The 20,647-nt window shown below is 45.9% G+C and overlaps 1 protein-coding gene across 1 annotated transcript; it reads right to left on the reverse strand.

The window, feature by feature from the left end:
- Positions 1 to 95: 95 nt before the first annotated feature.
- Positions 96 to 20,432, reverse strand: LOC124046757 (bifunctional epoxide hydrolase 2-like). Its single transcript, XM_046367490.1, has 19 exons — positions 20,171 to 20,432; positions 18,030 to 18,108; positions 15,877 to 16,036; positions 15,605 to 15,795; positions 11,359 to 11,481; positions 10,945 to 11,016; positions 10,469 to 10,564; positions 10,138 to 10,216; positions 8,305 to 8,339; positions 8,175 to 8,201; positions 7,337 to 7,422; positions 5,798 to 5,909; positions 2,413 to 2,487; positions 2,261 to 2,303; positions 1,853 to 1,955; positions 1,701 to 1,770; positions 1,542 to 1,622; positions 1,346 to 1,404; positions 96 to 1,006 (listed from the first exon to the last, which is right to left on the reverse strand). The coding sequence occupies exons 1-19, from the start codon at positions 20,272 to 20,274 to the stop codon at positions 922 to 924; spliced, it is 1,680 nt and encodes a 559-aa protein (XP_046223446.1). The 5' UTR covers positions 20,275 to 20,432; the 3' UTR covers positions 96 to 921.
- Between the last annotated feature and the right edge of the window lie 215 nt (positions 20,433 to 20,647).

The raw sequence follows: 20,647 nt of genomic DNA on the forward strand, positions 1-20,647 counted from the left end.
CCTCTTCCTCCACCCTCTCCTCTTCCTCCACCCTCCTCCACCCTATATAATAATAATAATAATAATAATAATGCATATTAATAAGAACCATGAACTGTAAACTACAGACATTTAATTACCTGACGGATTTGGCAAATGATCAATTCATTGGCACAATATCGTCCACTTCATCTATGGAAAGAGAAGTGTGGCACTAGAACAGTTGCTATTTAACAAAACAAATCATTCACCTGTAGGGCACTTTGTTTTAAGCTTCAATTTGTTCTGATGTTCTTACCCAAACTGGGTGCAGAACTGTTAAACTCTGTACTATTGTGAGACAGAGCTGGTTGATCCCTAGACATTTAAAATATATTCACGACCTAGAAGAGCCTGCAGGCTTCCGTCATAACGGCCAACCGGGGGGGGCAAAAACAATTACAGGGGCAGTTTGGTAAAAACTAATCCTGTCTGAATCGTCCACTGGAAGAAAACAGACAAGCTGTGGTAATAATGACACCTGACTTTCTATAGTAGCACTTATCAAATGTATTTATATAGCCCATCAGCTGATGTCACAAAGTGCTGTACTGAAACCAAAGCCTAAAACCCCAAAAACAGCAAGCAATGCAGATGTAGAATAGGGCCTAAGTCATGGAAAGAACAGGCGTCCTTTATATTTTGTACACTCGACGTATAGGTCAGTCGCACTTTCTCACGAAATGTCTCAAAAAGGGTTGTTTTGAGACATGATGCTGGAGGTGTCGTGGCTGTTGATACAGTCTACTTGTGCAGCGTGTGCGTCTTTAGAAGAGAAAAATGTTTCACGTTTAAAAAGAAGAAGAAGAAGAAGAAGGGCATCGTACAGTTGTAGAAATAATTCTGAATTAACAGATGATTCCAACAGTTCACTACAAAGGAATATGTTGTCCTGGTAACTGATCACAGCTTGGGTGTCATGGCAACCCCGGTGTTATTGTGAGTGTCTTTCAGCCAGGAGATCAGAATGGTGTTCAGCTCAGATGGCCTAAAAAGAACACACACACGTCATGCCAAATACAGTATGTCAGCCAATATACACAACTCTTTCAACCAGTACACTTTACACAGTTTATACCACACAAAACAACACACCAAATTCTTTAGACTACAGAGCAGAAGTGAAGCTATGACCTTTAACCTCTACCTGACCCGTCTCCCTCAGCAGGGCTTTAAGTCAGAGGTTATTCTGGGGACTAACAGGAACTGACTGCAGAGTTCACACATCTGTGCAAGGACACACACACACACACACACACACACACACACACACACACACACACACACACACACACACACACACACACACACACACACAGGGACTGACCTTTCCATCTGGGTCCAGTGTCCACATTCTTCGATGTGTCCTCTTGTCAGGTTCGGGATCTGACACACAGAGATGTCACAGTCACACGTGGCATCTACATGTATACATGTGTGTGTGTGTGTGTGTGTGTGTGTGTGTGTGTGTGTGTGTGTGTGTGTGTGTGTGTGTGTGTGTGTGTGTGTGTGTGTGGTCTCACCATGTTTTCCATTCCCTTGGAGAAGACAGGCAGCAGGACAGGATCTTTACCAGCTGTCACCATGAGAGCTGGCATCAAGAGCTACACAAACACAGGAAACCACCATCATTCCTCAACATATACTGTAACTGTGTTAAGATCACACACACACACCCCTACCTTAGCCCTGGGTCGGGAGCATAGCCATTTCCAGTTGCTCACAACATTTCGGTACCAGTTCAACGGCCCTCTGGAAAAACAGAACACTCTGTCACTCTCCTCCTGCTGCTGCCATTGTGTGTGTGTGTGTGTGTGTGTGTGTGTGTGTATACCTGAATCCCTTGTCTTTGAACTGAGTGATGTAGAATTGCAGAGCAGTCTCACTGAGGATAGAACTCCTGGGTATCTCGTCTGGTAGTCCTACGAACAGACCACCTACACACACACACACACACACACACACACACACACACACACACACACACACACACACACACACACACACACACACACACACACACACACACACACACACACACACACACACACACACACACACACACACACACACACACAGTGTAGTCTGCAGTGTGAAGATTTATTGACAGCAATGTACTGTTTCACAAGTTTTACAGCACAGTATTGTCCATCCAGTCAGTTGGTTAGTTAGTTGAATACCATAGGTCAAGCCTTCAGCCCCAAGCCTCCAATCAGAACATTGGTTTGTCTTCTAGACTCACCTCTGGCACAAACTCCAGCAGTGTTGATCTCAGGAACATTATCCTGGAGAACAACACAACAGAGATCATTCACGAGAGAGAGAGATCATTCACGAGAGAGAAAGAGATCATTCACGAGAGAGAGAGAGTTTGTGTGTGTGTGTGTCTGTCACCTTATCTCCACTGCCATGGAAGAAGATCTTGAAGGTCCTTGCCAGGTCTTTCTCCATCTCAGTCTCAGCTACACCCTGTAGAGGAGGTATATAAGGACAGGTCTCTGTTACACCCTGTAGAGGAGGTATATAAGGACAGGTCTCTGTTACACCCTGTATAGGACAGGTCTCTGTTACACCCTGTAGAGGAGATATATAAGGACAGGTCTCTGTTACACCCTGTAGAGGACAGGTCTCTGTTACACCCTGTAGAGGAGATATATAAGGACAGGTCTCTGTTACACCCTGTAGAGGACAGGTCTCTGTTACACCCTGTAGAGGACAGGTCTCTGTTACACCCTGTAGAGGACAGGTCTCTGTTACACCCTGTAGAAGGACAGGTCTCTGTTACACCCTGTAGAGGAGGTATATAAGGACAGGTCTCTGTTACACCCAGTAGAGGAGGTATATAAGGACAGGTCTCTGTTACACCCTGTAGAGGAGGTATATAAGGACAGGTCTCTGTTACAACCTGTAGAGGAGGTATATAAGGACAGGTCTCTGTTACACCCTGTAGAGGACAGGTCTCTGTTACACCCTGTAGAGGACAGGTCTCTGTTACAACCTGTAGAGGAGGTATATAAGGACAGGTCTCTGTTACACCCTGTAGAGGAGGTATATAAGGACAGGTCTCTGTTACACCCTGTAGAGGACAGGTCTCTGTTACACCCTGTAGAGGACAGGTCTCTGTTACAACCTGTAGAGGAGGTATATAAGGACAGGTCTCTGTTACACCCTGTAGAGGACAGGTCTCTGTTACACCCTGTAGAGGACAGGTCTCTGTTACAACCTGTAGAGGACAGGTCTCTGTTACACCCTGTAGAGGAGGTATATAAGGACAGGTCTCTGTTACACCCTGTAGAGGACAAGTCTCTGTTACACCCTGTAGAGGACAAGTCTCTGTTACACCCTGTAGAGGACAGGTCTCTGTTACACCCAGTAGAGGACAGGTCTCTGTTACACCCTGTAGAGGAGGTATATAAGGACAGGTCTCTGTTACACCCTGTAGAGGACAGGTCTCTGTTACACCCTGTAGAGGAGGTATATAAGGACAGGTCTCTGTTACACCCTGTAGAGGAGGTATATAAGGACAGGTCTCTGTTACACCCTGTAGAGGACAGGTCTCTGTTACACCCTGTAGAGGAGGTATATAAGGACAGGTCTCTGTTACACCCAGTAGAGGACAGGTCTCTGTTACACCCTGTAGAGGACAGGTCTCTGTTACACCCTGTAGAGGACAGGTCTCTGTTACACCCTGTAGAGGACAGGTCTCTGTTACACCCTGTAGGACAGGTCTCTGTTACACCCAGTAGAGGACAGGTCTCTGTTACACCCTGTAGAGGACAGGTCTCTGTTACACCCTGTAGAGGACAGGTCTCTGTTACACCCTGTAGAGGACAGGTCTCTGTTACACCCTGTAGAGGAGGTATATAAGGACAGGTCTCTGTTACACCCTGTAGAGGAGGTATATAAGGACAGGTCTCTGTTACACCCTGTAGAGGACAGGTCTCTGTTACACCCTGTAGAGGAGGTATATAAGGACAGGTCTCTGTTACACCCAGTAGAGGACAGGTCTCTGTTACACCCTGTAGAGGACAGGTCTCTGTTACACCCTGTAGAGGACAGGTCTCTGTTACACCCTGTAGAGGAGGTATATAAGGACAGGTCTCTGTTACACCCTGTAGAGGACAGGTCTCTGTTACACCCTGTAGAGGACAGGTCTCTGTTACACCCTGTAGAGGATATAAGGACAGGTTTGTTACACCCTGTAGAGGACAGGTCTCTGTTACACCCTGTAGAGGAGTTTCATAAGGACAGGTCTCTGTTACACCCAGTCAGGTCTCTGTTACACCCTGTAGAGGACAAGACAGGTCTCTGTTACACCCTGTAGAGGACAGGTCTCTGTTACACCCTGTAGAGGACAGGTCTCTGTTACACCCTGTAGATTCTACAGCCTCTGTTACACCCTGTACAGGTCTCTGTTACACCCTGTAGCCATCAGCCTTCAGCCATTGAGAAAATTAAAAGCAATGAAAGCTCCTATGCACTCGTGTTGAGACATGTCCATTGGGACAGGTCTCTGTTACCCCTGTATTGGACAGCGTTACACCCTGTAGAGGACACACCCTGTAGCTCTCTGTTAACCCTGTAGAATCACAGGACAGGTCTCTGTTACACCCTGTAGAGACAGGTCTCTGTTACACCCTGTAGAGGAGGTATATAAGGACAGGTCTCTGTTACACCCTGTAGAGGAGGTATATAAGGACAGGTACACCCTGGACATATAAGGGTCTCTGTTACACCCTGTAGAGGACAGGTCTGTCACCCAGGTGTGTTCATTCTATCTTGTGAATTGAAATAATGGACAGGTCTCTGTTACACCCAGTAAAACTCTGTTACACCCAGTTATTCTGTTACTAAGATGCATAAAGGTCTCTGTTACACCCTGTAGAGGACAGGTCTCTGTTACACCCTGTAGAGGAGTTTCATAAGGACAGGTCTCTGTTACAACCTGTAGAGGACAGGTCTCTGTTACACCCTGTAGAGGAGTTTCATAAGGACAGGTCTCTGTTACACCCTGTTTCAAAAGGACATGTCTCTGTTACAACCTGTAGAGGACAGGTCTCTGTTAAACAAAATAGCAAGCCTTCAGCCATTGAGAAAATAAAAGCAATTAGAGGATCCATTTAGCACTAGCAACAATTAATTGAGTAATTCTATCTTGAATTGAAATAATGATGATTATTGTACATTCAGCACAAGCAACAATTAACTGAGTAATTAGAGGATCATTTAGCACAAGCAACAATTAATTGAGTACTTACGAAAAACTGGAACCAAGACCCAACTAGCTTTCACAGTCTCAGGTCAAAATGAGACGTTCTTCCATGTTTCTCAAACGTCAAATTTCGAAGTTGTTCAATCATCACATTTTTAAGTGTATAAAGATAGACATTAACTCCAAATTGTTAAGGTTAGTTGTTATCTCTAAATGGTTAAGGTATGGGTTAATGTTTGGGACCTTAAGGTTAATCATTATCTCTAAATGGTTAAGGTAAGTTAATGTTTGGGACCTTTTGAGTCAGTCAGATGCTTACACCCATCCACCATCCCCTTCTACAACTGAAACCTATTTAAAGGTAACAGCAGACCTCTAGTGGCCGCTTTCCACGTCATCTCCCGACATCCTCAGACATGGATGGAAGTCGAACACTGACTTGTATCACGAGTGACCTGGCTGCCAAAGCTGTTGTACTGAGGCATAATGGATGAATATGGTACCGTACAGTAGGGAGACAATAGAGTAAAGTTCCTCTCCCCTCCTCCGTTCTACACACACACTTACGGGGTCCTGGAAGTAGAGCTGGTAGTCAAAGATTGGCACAGTCTTCAGGAAGTCCATAGGATCCTTGGAGGGGTCCACGGGGAACAGAGGGGTGTTCAGAGAAGCTACCGCTCTATAAACACACACAGACACACACAAGGTATTGGTTTAATTTTTTACCGTCTCAGGGAGTGTGTGTGTGTTAAGGTTTCCACATACTTAACGTGCGTAGATCTACCTTGGGTGGAGTCAGATGTTGGGGGGGGGTAGGTAACATAATAGCCTTGCCGGTCCATGTGTTCCTAAACCCCCCAATAGCAACATACACAAGGGGGCGATAGCAGAGATTTTCTTGATGCAATTTTTTAAAACTTATTTTTATTAGGATTTGTTTATTTTAACTTTATTTAACCAGGCAAGTCAGTTAAGAACAAATTCTTATTTTCAATGATGGCCTAGTGAGTTAACTGCCTTGTTCAGGGGCAGAACGACAGATTTGTACCTTGTCAGCTCAGGGATTTGATCTAGCAACCTTTACGGTTACTAGTCCAACGCTCTAACCACTAGGCTACCCTGCCACCTCTACACTCTAACCACTAGGCTACCCTGCCGCCTCTACACTCTAACCACTAGGCTACCCTGCCGCCTCTAACCACTAGGCTCCCTAAGCACCACTAGGCTACCCTGCCGCCTCTACACTCTAACCACTAGGCTACCCTGCCGCCTCTACACTCTAACCACTAGGCTACCCTGCCGGCCCCACTTGTGGTAAAAACAAATACGAATCACGTCAAAAACATCACCACTGTTGGCTAATTTCAATGAAAACCAACTGCATGTTGAATAATAGCTACAAGTTTAAGTTTGCTTTACATTACCTCGTTTGGTGCCTGTCTGTAGGCTGTTCCGCAGCAGCCTGCTAGCTAGCAGGCTAAAAACAGCAAGCAAACTAGCCTTTTAGTTTCCCACCTCTCCCCCATGTGAAATAATCCCATTTATAAATGTAAGAATATGCCCTGGTAAATATTTTTATACTTGCTAGGGTAACCTACAACATTATCCCAGTTAGTTTTTATTTAATTTAAATTTTACCCCCTTTTTGTGGTATCCAATTGTTTTTTAGTAGCTACTATCTTGTCTCATCGCTACAACTCCCGTACGGGCTCGGGAGAGACGAAGGTTGAAAGTCATGCGTCCTCCGATACACAACCCAACCAAGCCGAACATTATCGCAGTTTCACATGCTGCTTAAATGTATTCGTCTCCCAATTATCAGCAAAAAATAGAATGCCATCTTTTTTTGCTCACAGAGAAAAATCACGTGGCTTGAGGCTGTTTTTAGGTAGTTAATCATACAAAAAATTACCTTCATTTAGAAGTTCCATTTTCAACCAAAGTGAGTTTGGTGATAAAATACAAAGGAAGGAATTGTCCGTAAAAATATTTGAGCGAGAAAAAAAAAAAAAAAAAAACTCTGTGGCAGGACTATGCCCATTTTATGCCGTAAAACGACATTCACATACTCCGTTTGCGTAAAGTGTGTAGACCCCTTTAGTCTACCTGACTCTCTCTGGATGACACCGGGCCATGTTCCAGACCACAGCTCCACCCCAATCATGACCAACCAGAGTCACCTGGGGAATACCCTGGGAGCGAGAGAGAGACAGAGCGAGAGAGAGACAGAGCGAGAGAGAGACAGAGAGACAGAGCGAGAGAGAGACAGAGCGAGAGACAGAACGAGAGAGCGAGAGAGACAGAACGAGAGAGCGAACGAGAGAGACAGAGCGAGAGAGAGACAGAACGAGAGAGCAAGAGAGAGACAGAGCAAGAGAGAGACAGAACGAGACAGAACGAGAGAGAGACAGAACGAGAGAGAGACAGAACGAGAGAGAGACAGAACGAGAGAGCAAGAGAGAGACAGAGCGAGAGAGCAAGAGAGAGACAGAGCGAGAGAGCAAGTGAGAGACAGAGCCAGAGCGAGAGAGCGCGACAGAGCGAGAGAGAGACAGAGCGAGAGAGCGCCAGAGCGAGAGCGAGAGAGAGACAGAGCGACAGAGCGAGAGAGAGACAGAGCGAGAGAGCAAGAGAGAGACAGAGCGAGAGAGCAAGTGAGAGACAGAGCGAGAGAGCAAGCGAGAGACAGAGCGAGAGAGCGCCAGAGCGAGAGAGAGACAGAGCGACAGAGCGAGAGAGAGACAGAGCGAGAGAGACAGAACGAGAGAGAGACAGAGCGAGAGAGACAGAGCGAGAGAGAGACAGAACGAGAGAGAGAGAGAGAGAGAGAGAGAGAGGGCATTAAAGGAAGCGTTGAGCTCTTCCTGTAGCCCCACACCGCCCATGTGGTGACTAATACTTCACCCTGATAGTTTAACATACAGGGCTGATTATTGGGACTCACCATTTTATCCATGAAAGTCACAAGATCCTACAACAGAGATAAGAACATACAGAAAACCATTACAATCATGTCAAGGATAGACAGAGGATGTTTTGTTCGTATGTAAATGTGTCCTTTACATGTCCTTTACCTGGCAGATCTGTTCCTGTGAGTACTCCTCTATGTCTAGAGAGAGAACGCGTGGGAGAGGAAAGTGGAAGCGAGAGTGTTATTGAACATGGATAAATCAATCTTGATCTGTAATAATGATGGTGTTCCTATTGTGTTTGACACTACAGTCCCCCAACAGCAGGGAGATGGAGAAACCAGGCTTTAAACTGTTCAACTAACAGCAGGGAGACATGGGAAACCAGGCTTTAAACTGTTCAACTAACAGCAGAGAGATGGAGAAACCAGGCTTTAAACTGTTCAACTAACAGCAGGGAGACAGAGAAACCAGGCTTTAAACTGTTCAACTAACAGCAGAGAGATGGAGAAACCAGGCTTTAAACTGTTCAACTAACAGCAGGGAGACGGAGAAACCAGGCTTTAAACTGTTCAACTAACAGCAGACTAAACTTAAAACTGTAAAACCACGTAACGAGACATTGTCAGTAAACCCTGTAGTGTCTACATTCACATAACTGTACTTCTCTAGAGTGAGAAAGGAAAGATAGAGGGCATAAATAAGGAAGGTATCACACACAACACTTCATAAAGATGGTTATGTGAATGTTGTGGTCATTCCAGACCCTACTCCATCCAGGTCACTCCAGCCAGGTCACTCCAGATCCTACTCCAGACCCTACTCCAGCCAGGTCACTCCAGACCCTACTCCAGCCAGGTCACTCCAGACTCTACTCCAGCCAGGTCACTCCAGACTCTACTCCAGCCAGGTCACTCCAGACCCTACTCCAGCCAGGTCACTCCAGACCCTACTCCAGCCAGGTCACTCCAGACCCTACTCCAGCCAGGTCACTCCAGCCAGGTCACTCCAGACCCTACTCCAGCCAGGTCACTCCAGACTCTACTCTAGCCAGGTCACTCCAGACCCTACTCCAGCCAGGTCACTCCAGACCCTAATCTAGCCAGGTCACTTCAGCCAGGTCACTCCAGACCCTACTCCAGCCAGGTCACTCCAGACTCTACTCTAGCCAAGGTCACTCCAGACTCTACTCTAGCCAGGTCACTCCAGACCCTACTCCAGCCAGGTCACTCCAGCCAGGTCACTCCAGACCCTACTCCAGCCAGGTCACTCCAGACCCTAATCTAGCCAGGTCACTCCAGCCAGGTCACTCCAGACCCTACTCCAGCCAGGTCACTCCAGCCAGGTCACTCCAGACCCTACTCCAGCCAGGTCACTCCAGACCCTACTCCAGCCAGGTCACTCCAGACCCTACTCCAGCCAGGTCACTCCAGACCCTACTCCAGCCAGGTCACTCCAGACCCTACTCCAGCCAGGTCACTCCAGACCCTACTCCAGCCAGGTCACTCCAGACCCTACTCCAGCCAGGTCACTCCAGACCCTACTCCAGCCAGGTCACTCCAGACCCTACTCCAGCCAGGTCACTCCAGACCCTACTCCAGCCAGGTCACTCCAGACCCTACTCCAGCCAGGTCACTCCAGACCCTACTCCAGCCAGGTCACTCCAGACCCTACTCCAGCCAGGTCACTCCAGATCCAAGGTTATATGTGTTGTTCATACAGGTCCCAGTACGTCAGGAGATGCCTCTAAAACCGGCCACTAGGGGCAACGGTGAGTGCTATTACCATCAAGTAAGGTGTTGTGGACGCCGGGTGGGCGTAAAGCCTCAAGCTCCGGCTCCGAGGGTCCCGTGTTCAATCCCAGTGCCAGGCACTCATTAAATAATGTTTAGATTCAACCCTATCCCTTACCTTAACCCTTAGGAATTAATGCCCAAATGTAACCGTCATAATTCAATTCACTACAGACATATAGACAATGTTCACACACACTCTAACCTGGTGGAGCTGTAGACTCTCCATAGCCCTTCATGTCCAGAGATAAGACTCTGAACCCTGCATCAGCTAGAGCTGGAATCTGAGAGAGAGAGAGAGAGAGAGAGAGAGAGAGAGAGAGAGAGAGAGAGAGAGAGAGAGAGAGAGAGAGAGAGTGATGAGTAGTGATGATGTGTGTGTGTGTGTGTGTGTGTGTGTGTGTGTGTGTGTGTGTGTGTGTGTGTGTGTGTGTGTGTGTGTGTGTGTGTGTGTGTGTGTGTGTGTGTGTGTGTGTGTGTGTGTGTGTGTGTGTGTGTGTGTGTGTGTGTGTGTGTGTGTGTGTGTGTGTGTGTACCTGGTATCTCCATGAGTACCAACTCTCAGGGAAGCCATGACACAGCATGACTGGAGGCCCCGTCCCCATCTCCACATAGTGCAGCTTTACTCTGGGCTAGAGAGACAGAGAGAGAGAGAGACAGAGCGAGAGAGAGACAGAGCGAGAGAGAGACAGAGGGACAGAGAGAGAACGAGACAAAGAGAGACAGAGAGAGACAGAGAGACAGAGACAGAGAGAGACAGAGAGACACAGAGAGAGAGAGAGACAGAGACAGAGAGAGAGACACAGAGAACGAGACAGAGAGAACGAGACAGAGAGAACGAGACAGAGAGAACGAGACAGAGAGAACGAGACAGAGAGAACGAGACAGAGAGAACGAGACAGAGACAGAAAGACAGAGAGAAACAGAGAGAGGTGAGTGAGATCTTCAATAAAGTAATACCATTGTGTAATCACATATACGCTTTCTGCTACATACAGCATTGTGTTGTTACCTTGATGGTGATATATCCATGAGACACCTCCTCTGGGTTGCAAGAGGCTGGGTAGCTTTCCCCTGTTACGACCTGGAACACACACACACACACACACCTCCTCCATAACAAAACCAACATTGAATAATAGGCGACTCGATTGATTCCCAGAGGAAATGTAAATTATAGACATAAACAGAGATATTATCTCTCTGCTAATCAGCCCTCAGAACGGAGATTCCTGAAATCACCATAACATTTGAAATACACGACTTACACAAGTTTTTTTTTAAAGGGTTTGGAATCCTGCAGCTGGCTAATGTATCAGGGAAGTCAGCGATGACACGTTTACTTTAAGTCTGAAAAAATAACCATCACATTCTCACAGACATTGTGACGGACAAGAAAAGTTGCATATCATTGTGTGTGTGTTACCTGTACTCCAGTGAAGGTCTCTACTTGTTTCAGAGCTTCCGGCAGGTCCTTCACCAGCACAGCTGTCATCCCTACTGCCTCTGCTGCTCCCACCCCCTCCTCGTCATCACCCAACCACAGAGCCTGAAAAACAGACTGACAGGTCAGCTGTCCACTCACAACACCTGGAACACAGATGAGAGACCAGGGCCGGCTCCAGGCATTAGCGACATAAGCGACATTTCATAGGGCGCCAGGCCACTAGGGGGCCCCTGAAACCCCCCTCCAATAAATGAGTTGTTTTTTGTTTTAGAATTGAGAGTTAGAAGTTCTAAATTTGGTTGTGCATCAGCTATTGTTTTATCCTGTTGTGTCAGTCACTGACAGTAACTCAATTAGCCATAACAGGTTTTAGATTAGCAAGTTAGCCAATCTAAAAACTTTTGTTAATCATGGCCAAATACCGACAGAGCATGTGCCCTGACCTCCAGGGGGCGCCCATTGATTTTGTTCATCACCCTCACTCAGTTATAATTAAAATGACATATGGGTGGCTTTATGTGCTTGTGGGAAACTGGGAATTCATAAGTCCGACATGATTGTGTTCACGTGCTTTTGAAGTCAAAACAATTATTCAACCAATACGATTTTAGCTAGCTTGATTTTTATTTATCAAGGCAAGTCATTTTAGAACCAATTGTTATTTACAATGACGCATCTTGCACTGAGTTGCAGTGCCTTAGACCGCTGCGCCACTCGCGACTCACTGCAACTCAGTGACCACCCGCTTGACAACGTACAAACACAGGTGACCACCTGCTTGACAACGTACAAACACAGGTTACCACCCGCTTGACAACGTACAAACACACAGGTGACCACCCGCTTGACAACGTACAAACACAGGCGACCAACCGCTTGACAACGTACAAACACAGGTGACCACCCGCTTGACAACGTACAAACACAGGCGACCACCCGCTTGACAACGTACAAACACAGGCGACCACCACAGGTGACCAACCGCTAGACAAACACAGTGACCACCCGCTTGACAACGTACAAACACAGGACCACCCGCTAGACAACGCTACAAACACAGGTGACCACCCGCTAGACAACGTAAACACAACCACAGGTGACCACCCGCTAGACAACGTACAAACACAGGTGACCACCCGCTAGACAACGTACAAACACAGGTAACCACCCGCTAGACAACGTACAAACACAGGTGACCACCCGCTTGACAACGTACAAACACAGGTAACCACCCGCTAGACAACGTACAAACACAGGTAACCACCCGCTAGACAACGTACAAACACAGGTGACCACCCGACAACGTACTGACCACCCGCTGACAACGTACAAACACAGGTGACCACCAGGTAACGCTAGACAACGTACAAACACAGGTGACCACCCGCTTGACAACGTACAAACACACCCGGTGACCAGGTGACCACCCGCTTGACAACGTACAAACACAGGCGACCACCCGCTTGACAACGTACAAACACAGGTGACCAACCGCTGACAACGTTGACCAACGACACAAAACACAGGTGACCACCCGCTTGACAACGTACAAACACAGGTGACCACCCGCTAGACAACGTACAAACACAGGTGACCACCCGCTAGACAACGTACAAACACAGGTGACCACCCGCTAGACAACGTACAAACACAGGTAACCACCCGCTTGACAACGTACAAACACAGGTGACCACCCGCTAGACAACGTACAAACACAGGTAACCACCCGCTTGACAACGTACAAACACAGGCGACCACCCGCTAGACAACGTACAAACACAGGTGACCACCCGCTAGACAACGTACAAACACAGGTGACCACCCGCTAGACAACGTACAAACACAGGTGACCACCCGCTAGACAACGTACAAACACAGGTAACCACCCGCTAGACAACGTACAAACACAGGTGACCACCCGCTTGACAACGTACAAACACAGGTAACCACCCGCTAGACAACGTACAAACACAGGTAACCACCCGCTAGACAACGTACAAACACAGGTGACCACCCGCTTGACAACGTACAAACACAGGTGACCACCCGCTAGACAACGTACAAACACAGGTGACCACCCGCTAGACAACGTACAAACACAGGTGACCACCCGCTTGACAACGTACAAACCAGTTGAGCCATAGAAAAGGATTTGAATTGGATAGCACCATTGGCAACATTTCCAGTTAGCTGTGGAGTTACAACACATCCTGAACTCTGTTACACAGATAACTTCCTGTTGTTAATGACACAATAGCTGAGAGCAACTCTACACAGGGAGGTCAGATAAGGATTTCTCGTGGCGTGTGTAAACGGTGTAAACTGATATGTATAAGCAGAGGTTTTAGGAATGTAACAACATCTTCAAGGGAGGTAGAAGCTGTAACTCCCAAGACATTCTTTTTTATTTTTTTATTTCATCTTTATTTAACCAGGTAGGCCAGTTGAGAACAAGTTCTCATTTACAACTGCGACCTGATCAAGATAAAGCAAAGCAGTTGGACACAAACAACAACACAGAGTTACACATGGAGTAAACAAAACACACAGTCAATAATACAGTAGAAAAATAAGTCTATATACAATGTGAGCAAATGAGGTGAGATAAGGGAGGTAAAGGCAAAAAAAAAGGCCATGGTGGCAAAGTAAATGCAATCGAGCAAGTAAAACACTGGAATGGTTGATTTGCAATGGAAGAATGTGCAAAGTAGAAATAAAAATAATGGGGTGCAAAGGAGCAAAATAAATAAATAAATACAGTAGGGGAGAGGTAGTTGTTTGGGCTAAATTATAGATGGGCTATGTACAGGTACAGTAATCTGTGAGCTGCTGGTGCTTAAAGCTAGTGAGGGAGATAAGCGTTTCCAGTTTCAGAGATTTTTGTAGTTCTTTCCAGTCATTGGCAGCAGAGAACTGGAAGGAGAGGCGGCCAAAGGAAGAATTGGCTTTGGGGGTGACTAGAGAGATATACCTGCTGGAGCGCGTGCTCCAGGTGGGTGATGCTATGGTGACCAGCGAGCTGAGATAAGGGGGGACTTTACCTAGCAGGGTCTTGTAGATGACCTGGAGCCAGTGGGTTTGGCGACGAGTATGAAGCGAGGGCCAGCCAACGAGAGCGTACAGGTCGCAGTGGTGGGTAGTATATGGGGCTTTGGTGACAAAACGGATGGCACTGTGATAGACTGCATCCAATTTATTGAGTAGGGTATTAGAGGCTATTTTGTAAATGACATCGCCGAAGTCGAGGATCGGTAGGATGGTCAGTTTTACAAGGGTATGTTTGGCAGCATGAGTGAAGGATGCTTTGTTGCGAAATAGGAAGCCAATTCTAGATTTAATTCTGGATTGGAGATGTTTGATGTGAGTCTAGAAGGAGAGTTTACAGTCTAATCAGACACCTAGGTATTTGTAGTTGTCCACATATTCTAAGTCAGAACCGTCCAGAGTAGAGATGTTGGACAGGCGGGCAGGTGCAGGCAGTGATCGGTTGAAGAACATGCATTTAGTTTTACTTGTATTTAAGAACAATTGGAGGCCATGGAAGGAGAGTTGTATGGCATTGAAGCTCGTTTGGAGGGTTGTTAACACAGTGTCCAAAGAAGGGCCAGAAGTATACAGAATGGTGTCGTCTGCGTAGAGGTGGATCAGAGACTCACCAGCAGCAAGAGCGACATTATTGATGTATACAGAGAAGAGAGTCGGTCCAAGAATTGAACCCTGTGGCACCCCCATAGAGATTGCCAGAGGCCCGGACAACAGGCCTTCCGATTTGACACACTGAACTCTATCAGAGAAGAAGTTGGTGAACCAGGCGAGGCAATCATTTGAGAAACCAAGGCTATCGAGTCTGCCGATGAGGATGTGGTGATTGACAGAGTCGAAAGCCTTGGCCGGGTCAATGAATACGGCTGCACAGTATTGTTTCTTATCGACGGCGGTTAAGATATCGTTTAGGACCTTGAACGTGACTGATATCAGGATGTCGTTGCAAATAGGATCAAATGTTATTGATTTTAATTTGACTCTTAATAAAAGTTATCATACGTGCTGAGATCAGCAGAACAGCCTTTACAGACATACAGGTCACCTCTACCTCTATGGGAGAACTGCTGTTAGGCCTTGGAGTGTCTGTGTGTATGCACGCAGTGTGTGTGTGCGTGTAAGGACATGCCAGTGTGTGTGTGTGCTGTAGTGTGTGTGCAAGCGTGCCAGTGTGTGTGTATACCTGTTTCGGAGGCACTCCCAGCTGTGTGAGAGCGGAGGTGAACAGGTCGGTCTCTGGGACCCTGAGGCCTGTACGACAGGACTGTAGCACTACATCAAAATGGCCGCCCAGCAGAGAGAGGAGCCGGCCAGAGCTATCTCCACTCCCACTGTCATCCACCCACTGGTTGGCCAACACGCCTGTCAATAACCCTGACAGACAACACAAGGAAGCGGGACATGGCATGTGACCTTAGACTGTACAATGTGAACTCTGTGTCAGGTGTGTGTTACCTTGTCTGCGGAGCGTAGCTACGGTCTGCAGAATGTGTTTGTTGACGGTGGTTGAGTCTCTGAGTTCCTCCAACAGGCTCTTAACAGAGAACCCAGCAGGAAGACTGACCTTCTGATCTGATGCTGCACTCACACACTCTGCATCAAGCTCTGGGATCATCTACACAGTGGTAGACACACACACACACACACACACACACACACACACACACACACACACACACACACACACACACACACACACACACACACACACACACACACACACACACACACACACACACACACACACACACACACACACACACACAATGACTTGTTGTCACATGTCATGTAAGGTGATGCAATAATTTCCATGGAAGGCCTATTTCAATAGAGAGAACACATTTCAATAGAGGGCCCATTTCCATGGATTATAATATACATACACTAAACTATTTCTGCTGTGTCATGTTTGTACCAGTTCCAGGGGTCATTGAGGAACCAATGTTTGAGGTGGCATGTAGCCTAGTGGTTAGAGCGTTGGGTCTGTAACTGAACGATTGCTAGGTCAAAACCCAGAGCTGACGAGATTACAAATCTGTCGTTCTTCCCCTGAACAAGGCAGTTAACCCACTCCTCCTAGGCTGTCATTGTAAATAAGAATTTGTTCTTAACTGACCTGACTAGTTAAATAAAATCAAGATCTTGAACTTTTAGAGTTAACAGCTTGGCAACGGAGTTCTGACCATGTTGGTCGTTTGAATGTGACGTCATTTGTCTGTGTAGGCTGCCTGTGTAAAAGGAAATGTATGCTAGATCTGTAAATGTGGTTGGATACGTCATATGGATGGTGTGATGCAATTACTGAAGGCCAAACTGAACTCCATACTGCCTCACCGATCGCCTCAACTTTTGTAACAATGTGGAGGGCTCCTTATACCTCTGCATTGACATGATTGGTTGATGGTAGGTGAGGGCGAGAGGTTCTGTATCAACACAAACTTACTTCCTGAACAAGGTCCTTGACAACAGCTCTGCGCTGCTCAGGGAAGTGCAGGAAGAACCTGACTTCTACAGAGGCCGAATCACCGTGAATGCTGCACGCCCCCAATGCAGATGGTCGGACTTTAACGGCCTTTAACCTCTCTTGGGTAGGGGGCAGTATTTTCACGTCCGGATGAAAAACGTGCCCAAAGTAAACTGCCTGTTACTCAGGCCCAGAAGCTAAGATATGCATATAATTAGTAGATCCGGATAGACAACACTCTAAAGTTTCTGAAACTGTTACAATTACGTCTGTGGGTATAACAGAACTGATATGACAGGCTAAACCCTGAGGGCAAACCATCCCCCAAAAATGTATTTTCAGCCTACCACTGTTTTCAATGGCTGGCACTTTTATTATAAGGCTAAATCCTCCCAGATTGCAGTTCCTAGGGCTTCCACTAGATGTCAACAGTCTTTAGAAAGAGTTTCATCCTGGTTTTTGGAAAATGAAAATTGTAGCTTTTCTAGGTGGCTCCCTGTTTGGCTGTAGGGTTTCCAAGCGCGTGGATGGGAGTGCGCTCTTTGGTATTTTTCTCCGGTAAAGACAATAACGATTCTCCGTCTTCAATTTTATTGTTCATTTACGTATTAGGGTACGTAAGGTTTGATTATAAACGTTGTTTGACTTGTTTGGAGAAGTAACGTTTGGGATTCATTTTGTATGCATTTTGATGGAGGGAAACTGGGTGGATTATTCACTGAAGCACGCCGGCTAAACTGAGTTTTTATAGATATAAAAAAAGGACATTATCGAACAAAAGGACCATTTGTGATGTATCTGGGACCTTTTGGAGTGCCAACAGAAGAAGATCAAAGGTAAGGCATTTATTCTATCACTATTTCTGACTTTCGTGGCACACCTGCTTGGTTGAAATATGTTTTTCATGCTTTTGTATGTGGGGCGCTGTCCTCAGATAATTGCATGGTGTGCTTTCGCTGTAAAGCCTTTTTGAAATCTGACACAGCGGCTGGATTAACAAGAAGTTAAGCTTTATTTTGCAGTATTACACTTGTGATGTTATGAAAGTGAAATATTTATAATTCTGTAGTTTGAATTTCGCACTCTGCAATTTCACCGGATGTTGGCCAGGTGGGACGCTACCGCCCATAAGAAGTTAACTCACCTGAGAGAGTGTGAGTTTGCCCCGCTCTGCGCGTTCCATGGCGCTGTGCTTGTCAATCAGCACCTTCTTCAGAAAACCCCTAAAACAGAACAGAACCATTTAACCATTCAATTACACACCACACATATTACATACACCACACTACATTCTCTTACATTCAGTCCATGTAAAAGGAGGCTACTGGTGGCGTAGGGTAGTAGGGGGTAACTAGCCCCCTGGAGTAACTGCCCCTCCCCCCTGTAATTCACATAAAGACCACAAGTAGTCACCAAATTATTTCCCCAACACTTTCCTTGGTTGTCACTGTGCTTCCTGAACAAAAGAGTTCCTCTGTGTCATCACAACTTTTGGAGATATTTCAACCAAACGATTTTGTGGTAAGTTGATCTCCTTGTTGCATTTTTAAAAAAAAGTTGTAGATATAGTCTAACAATGAAGATATATACAGCTCTGAAAAAAAAGAGACAACTGCAAAATTATCAGTTTCTCTGGTTTTACTATTTATAGGTATGTGTTTGGGTAAAATGAACATTTTTCTTTTATTCTGTAAACTACTGACAACATTTCTCCCAAATTCCAAATAAAAATGTTGTCATTTAGAGCATTTATTTGCAGAAAATGACAACTGGTCACACTCCAGAGGGTAGTGAGGTCTACACAACACATCACCGGGGGCAAACTACCTGCCCTCCAGGACACCTACACCACCCGATGTTACAGGAAGGCCATAAAGATCATCAAGGACAACAACCACCCGAGCCACTGCCTGTTCACCCCGCTATCATCCAGAAGGCGAGGTCAGTACAGGTGCATCAAAGCTGGGACCGAGAGACTGAAAAACAGCTTCTATCTCAAGGCCATCAGACTGTTAAACAGCCACCACTAACATTGAGTGGCTGCTGCCAACACACTGACTCAACTCCAGCCACTTTAATAATGGGAAATGATGTAAAATATATCACTAGCCACTTTAAACAATGCTACCTTATATAATGTTACTTACCCTACATTATTCATCTCACAGGCATACGTATATACTGTACTCTATATCATCTACTGCATCTTTATGTAATACATGTATCACTAGCCACTTTAACTATGCCACTTTGTTTACATACTCATCTCATATGTATATACTGTACTCGATACCATCTACTGCATCTTGCCTATGCCGCTCTGTACCATCACTCATTCATATATCCTTATGTACATATTCTTTATCCCCTTACACTTGTGTCTATAAGGTAGTAGTTTTGGAATTGTTAGTTAGATTACTTGTTGGTTATTACTGCATTGTCGGAACTAGAATTTCGCTACACTCGCATTAACATCTGCTATTTATTCATTCATATTTATTTTTAAACACTGCTAATGCTTTGATTTAGGAAGAGATCAAAATCAATATTTGGTGGAATAACCCCGATTTTTTTATCACAGCTTTCCTGCGTCTTGGCATGCTCTCCGCCAGTCTTTCACATTGATATTAGGGGGGGGGGGGCAAGTTACCCCCTTGTCTCTACCCATTGGGGGTGGGGTGGGGGGGGGCCGAGTTGAATCAACAGGTCATAAGAAAAAGGTAAATAATGTTTTATGACTGATTGGATTTCCAAAAAGTAATCAATATTAAGAGTTGTCTTTTCTTCACCCAATTTTGCCTAAATCCAATGACTTGATGTTTGGGGGCGGCATGTATCCTAGTGGTTAGGGCGTTGGGCCAGTAACCGAAAGGTTGCTAGATCGAATCCCTATGCTGACAAGGTTAAATTATTTCATTCTGCCCCTGAACAAGGCAGTTAACCCACTGTTCATAGGCCGTCATTGAAAATAAGAATGTGTTATTAACGGACTTGCCTGGTGAAATATCAAATGTATTGGTCACATACACATGGTTAGCAAATAGTATTGCGAGTGTAGCAATATATTAATGCTAGTTCCGACAGTGCAGCAATATCTAACAATTCTATGGTCAAACTGTAACTTCAGTAACAAAATCACCGTTATGTTGTTGTGTAGCCAAATGTTTATTATTCCGAACATGCGCATAACTAAGTGATGTTTCAGTGTCCGTCAGTACGCGCTGAACAATGCATGAGATTTAGTTTGCACTATATCTCACCGCTGAAAAAAGATTTGATTCCTACCTGGGGAGTTTGAGGGTTTCTTCGAATTTGAGGAAAACTTCTGCAGGTCTGGGAGAAACAACGACCCCCCACAGGTTGAACAAAACCGCCTTCTTGGTCGCCATTTCATCGATCTCTCTGTCCGGGGGAGTCTCTATTGAGGACAGGGGAGGTGGGTGACTAAGTGAAACTCTGACCTACTGAAAACAATTTATGTAATAGTGGGCTATCGCGACACAACTCCTCCCCTCAATGAGTCGATGCGTTCGAGGTCGTCATTATTAATGTACTCGTGCCGCTGCGCACATGATAAACTGCCACTGTAAATAAATTGGGTTAAATTCCTGCATAAAATGTGTAATACGCCACCTACTGTCAGATCGGTGTGTTTACGTTGTATAATGAACTCAGTGGTAAAAATTATGGAATTCTGGGTAATCCACAGCAAATCTATGGAGAATTGTTGTGGGAGTGCTGCTAATATTGAGGACTGAACAA

This window comes from Oncorhynchus gorbuscha, linkage group LG10 (assembly GCF_021184085.1).
Source record: "Oncorhynchus gorbuscha isolate QuinsamMale2020 ecotype Even-year linkage group LG10, OgorEven_v1.0, whole genome shotgun sequence".
Lineage (NCBI taxonomy): Eukaryota > Metazoa > Chordata > Actinopteri > Salmoniformes > Salmonidae > Oncorhynchus > Oncorhynchus gorbuscha.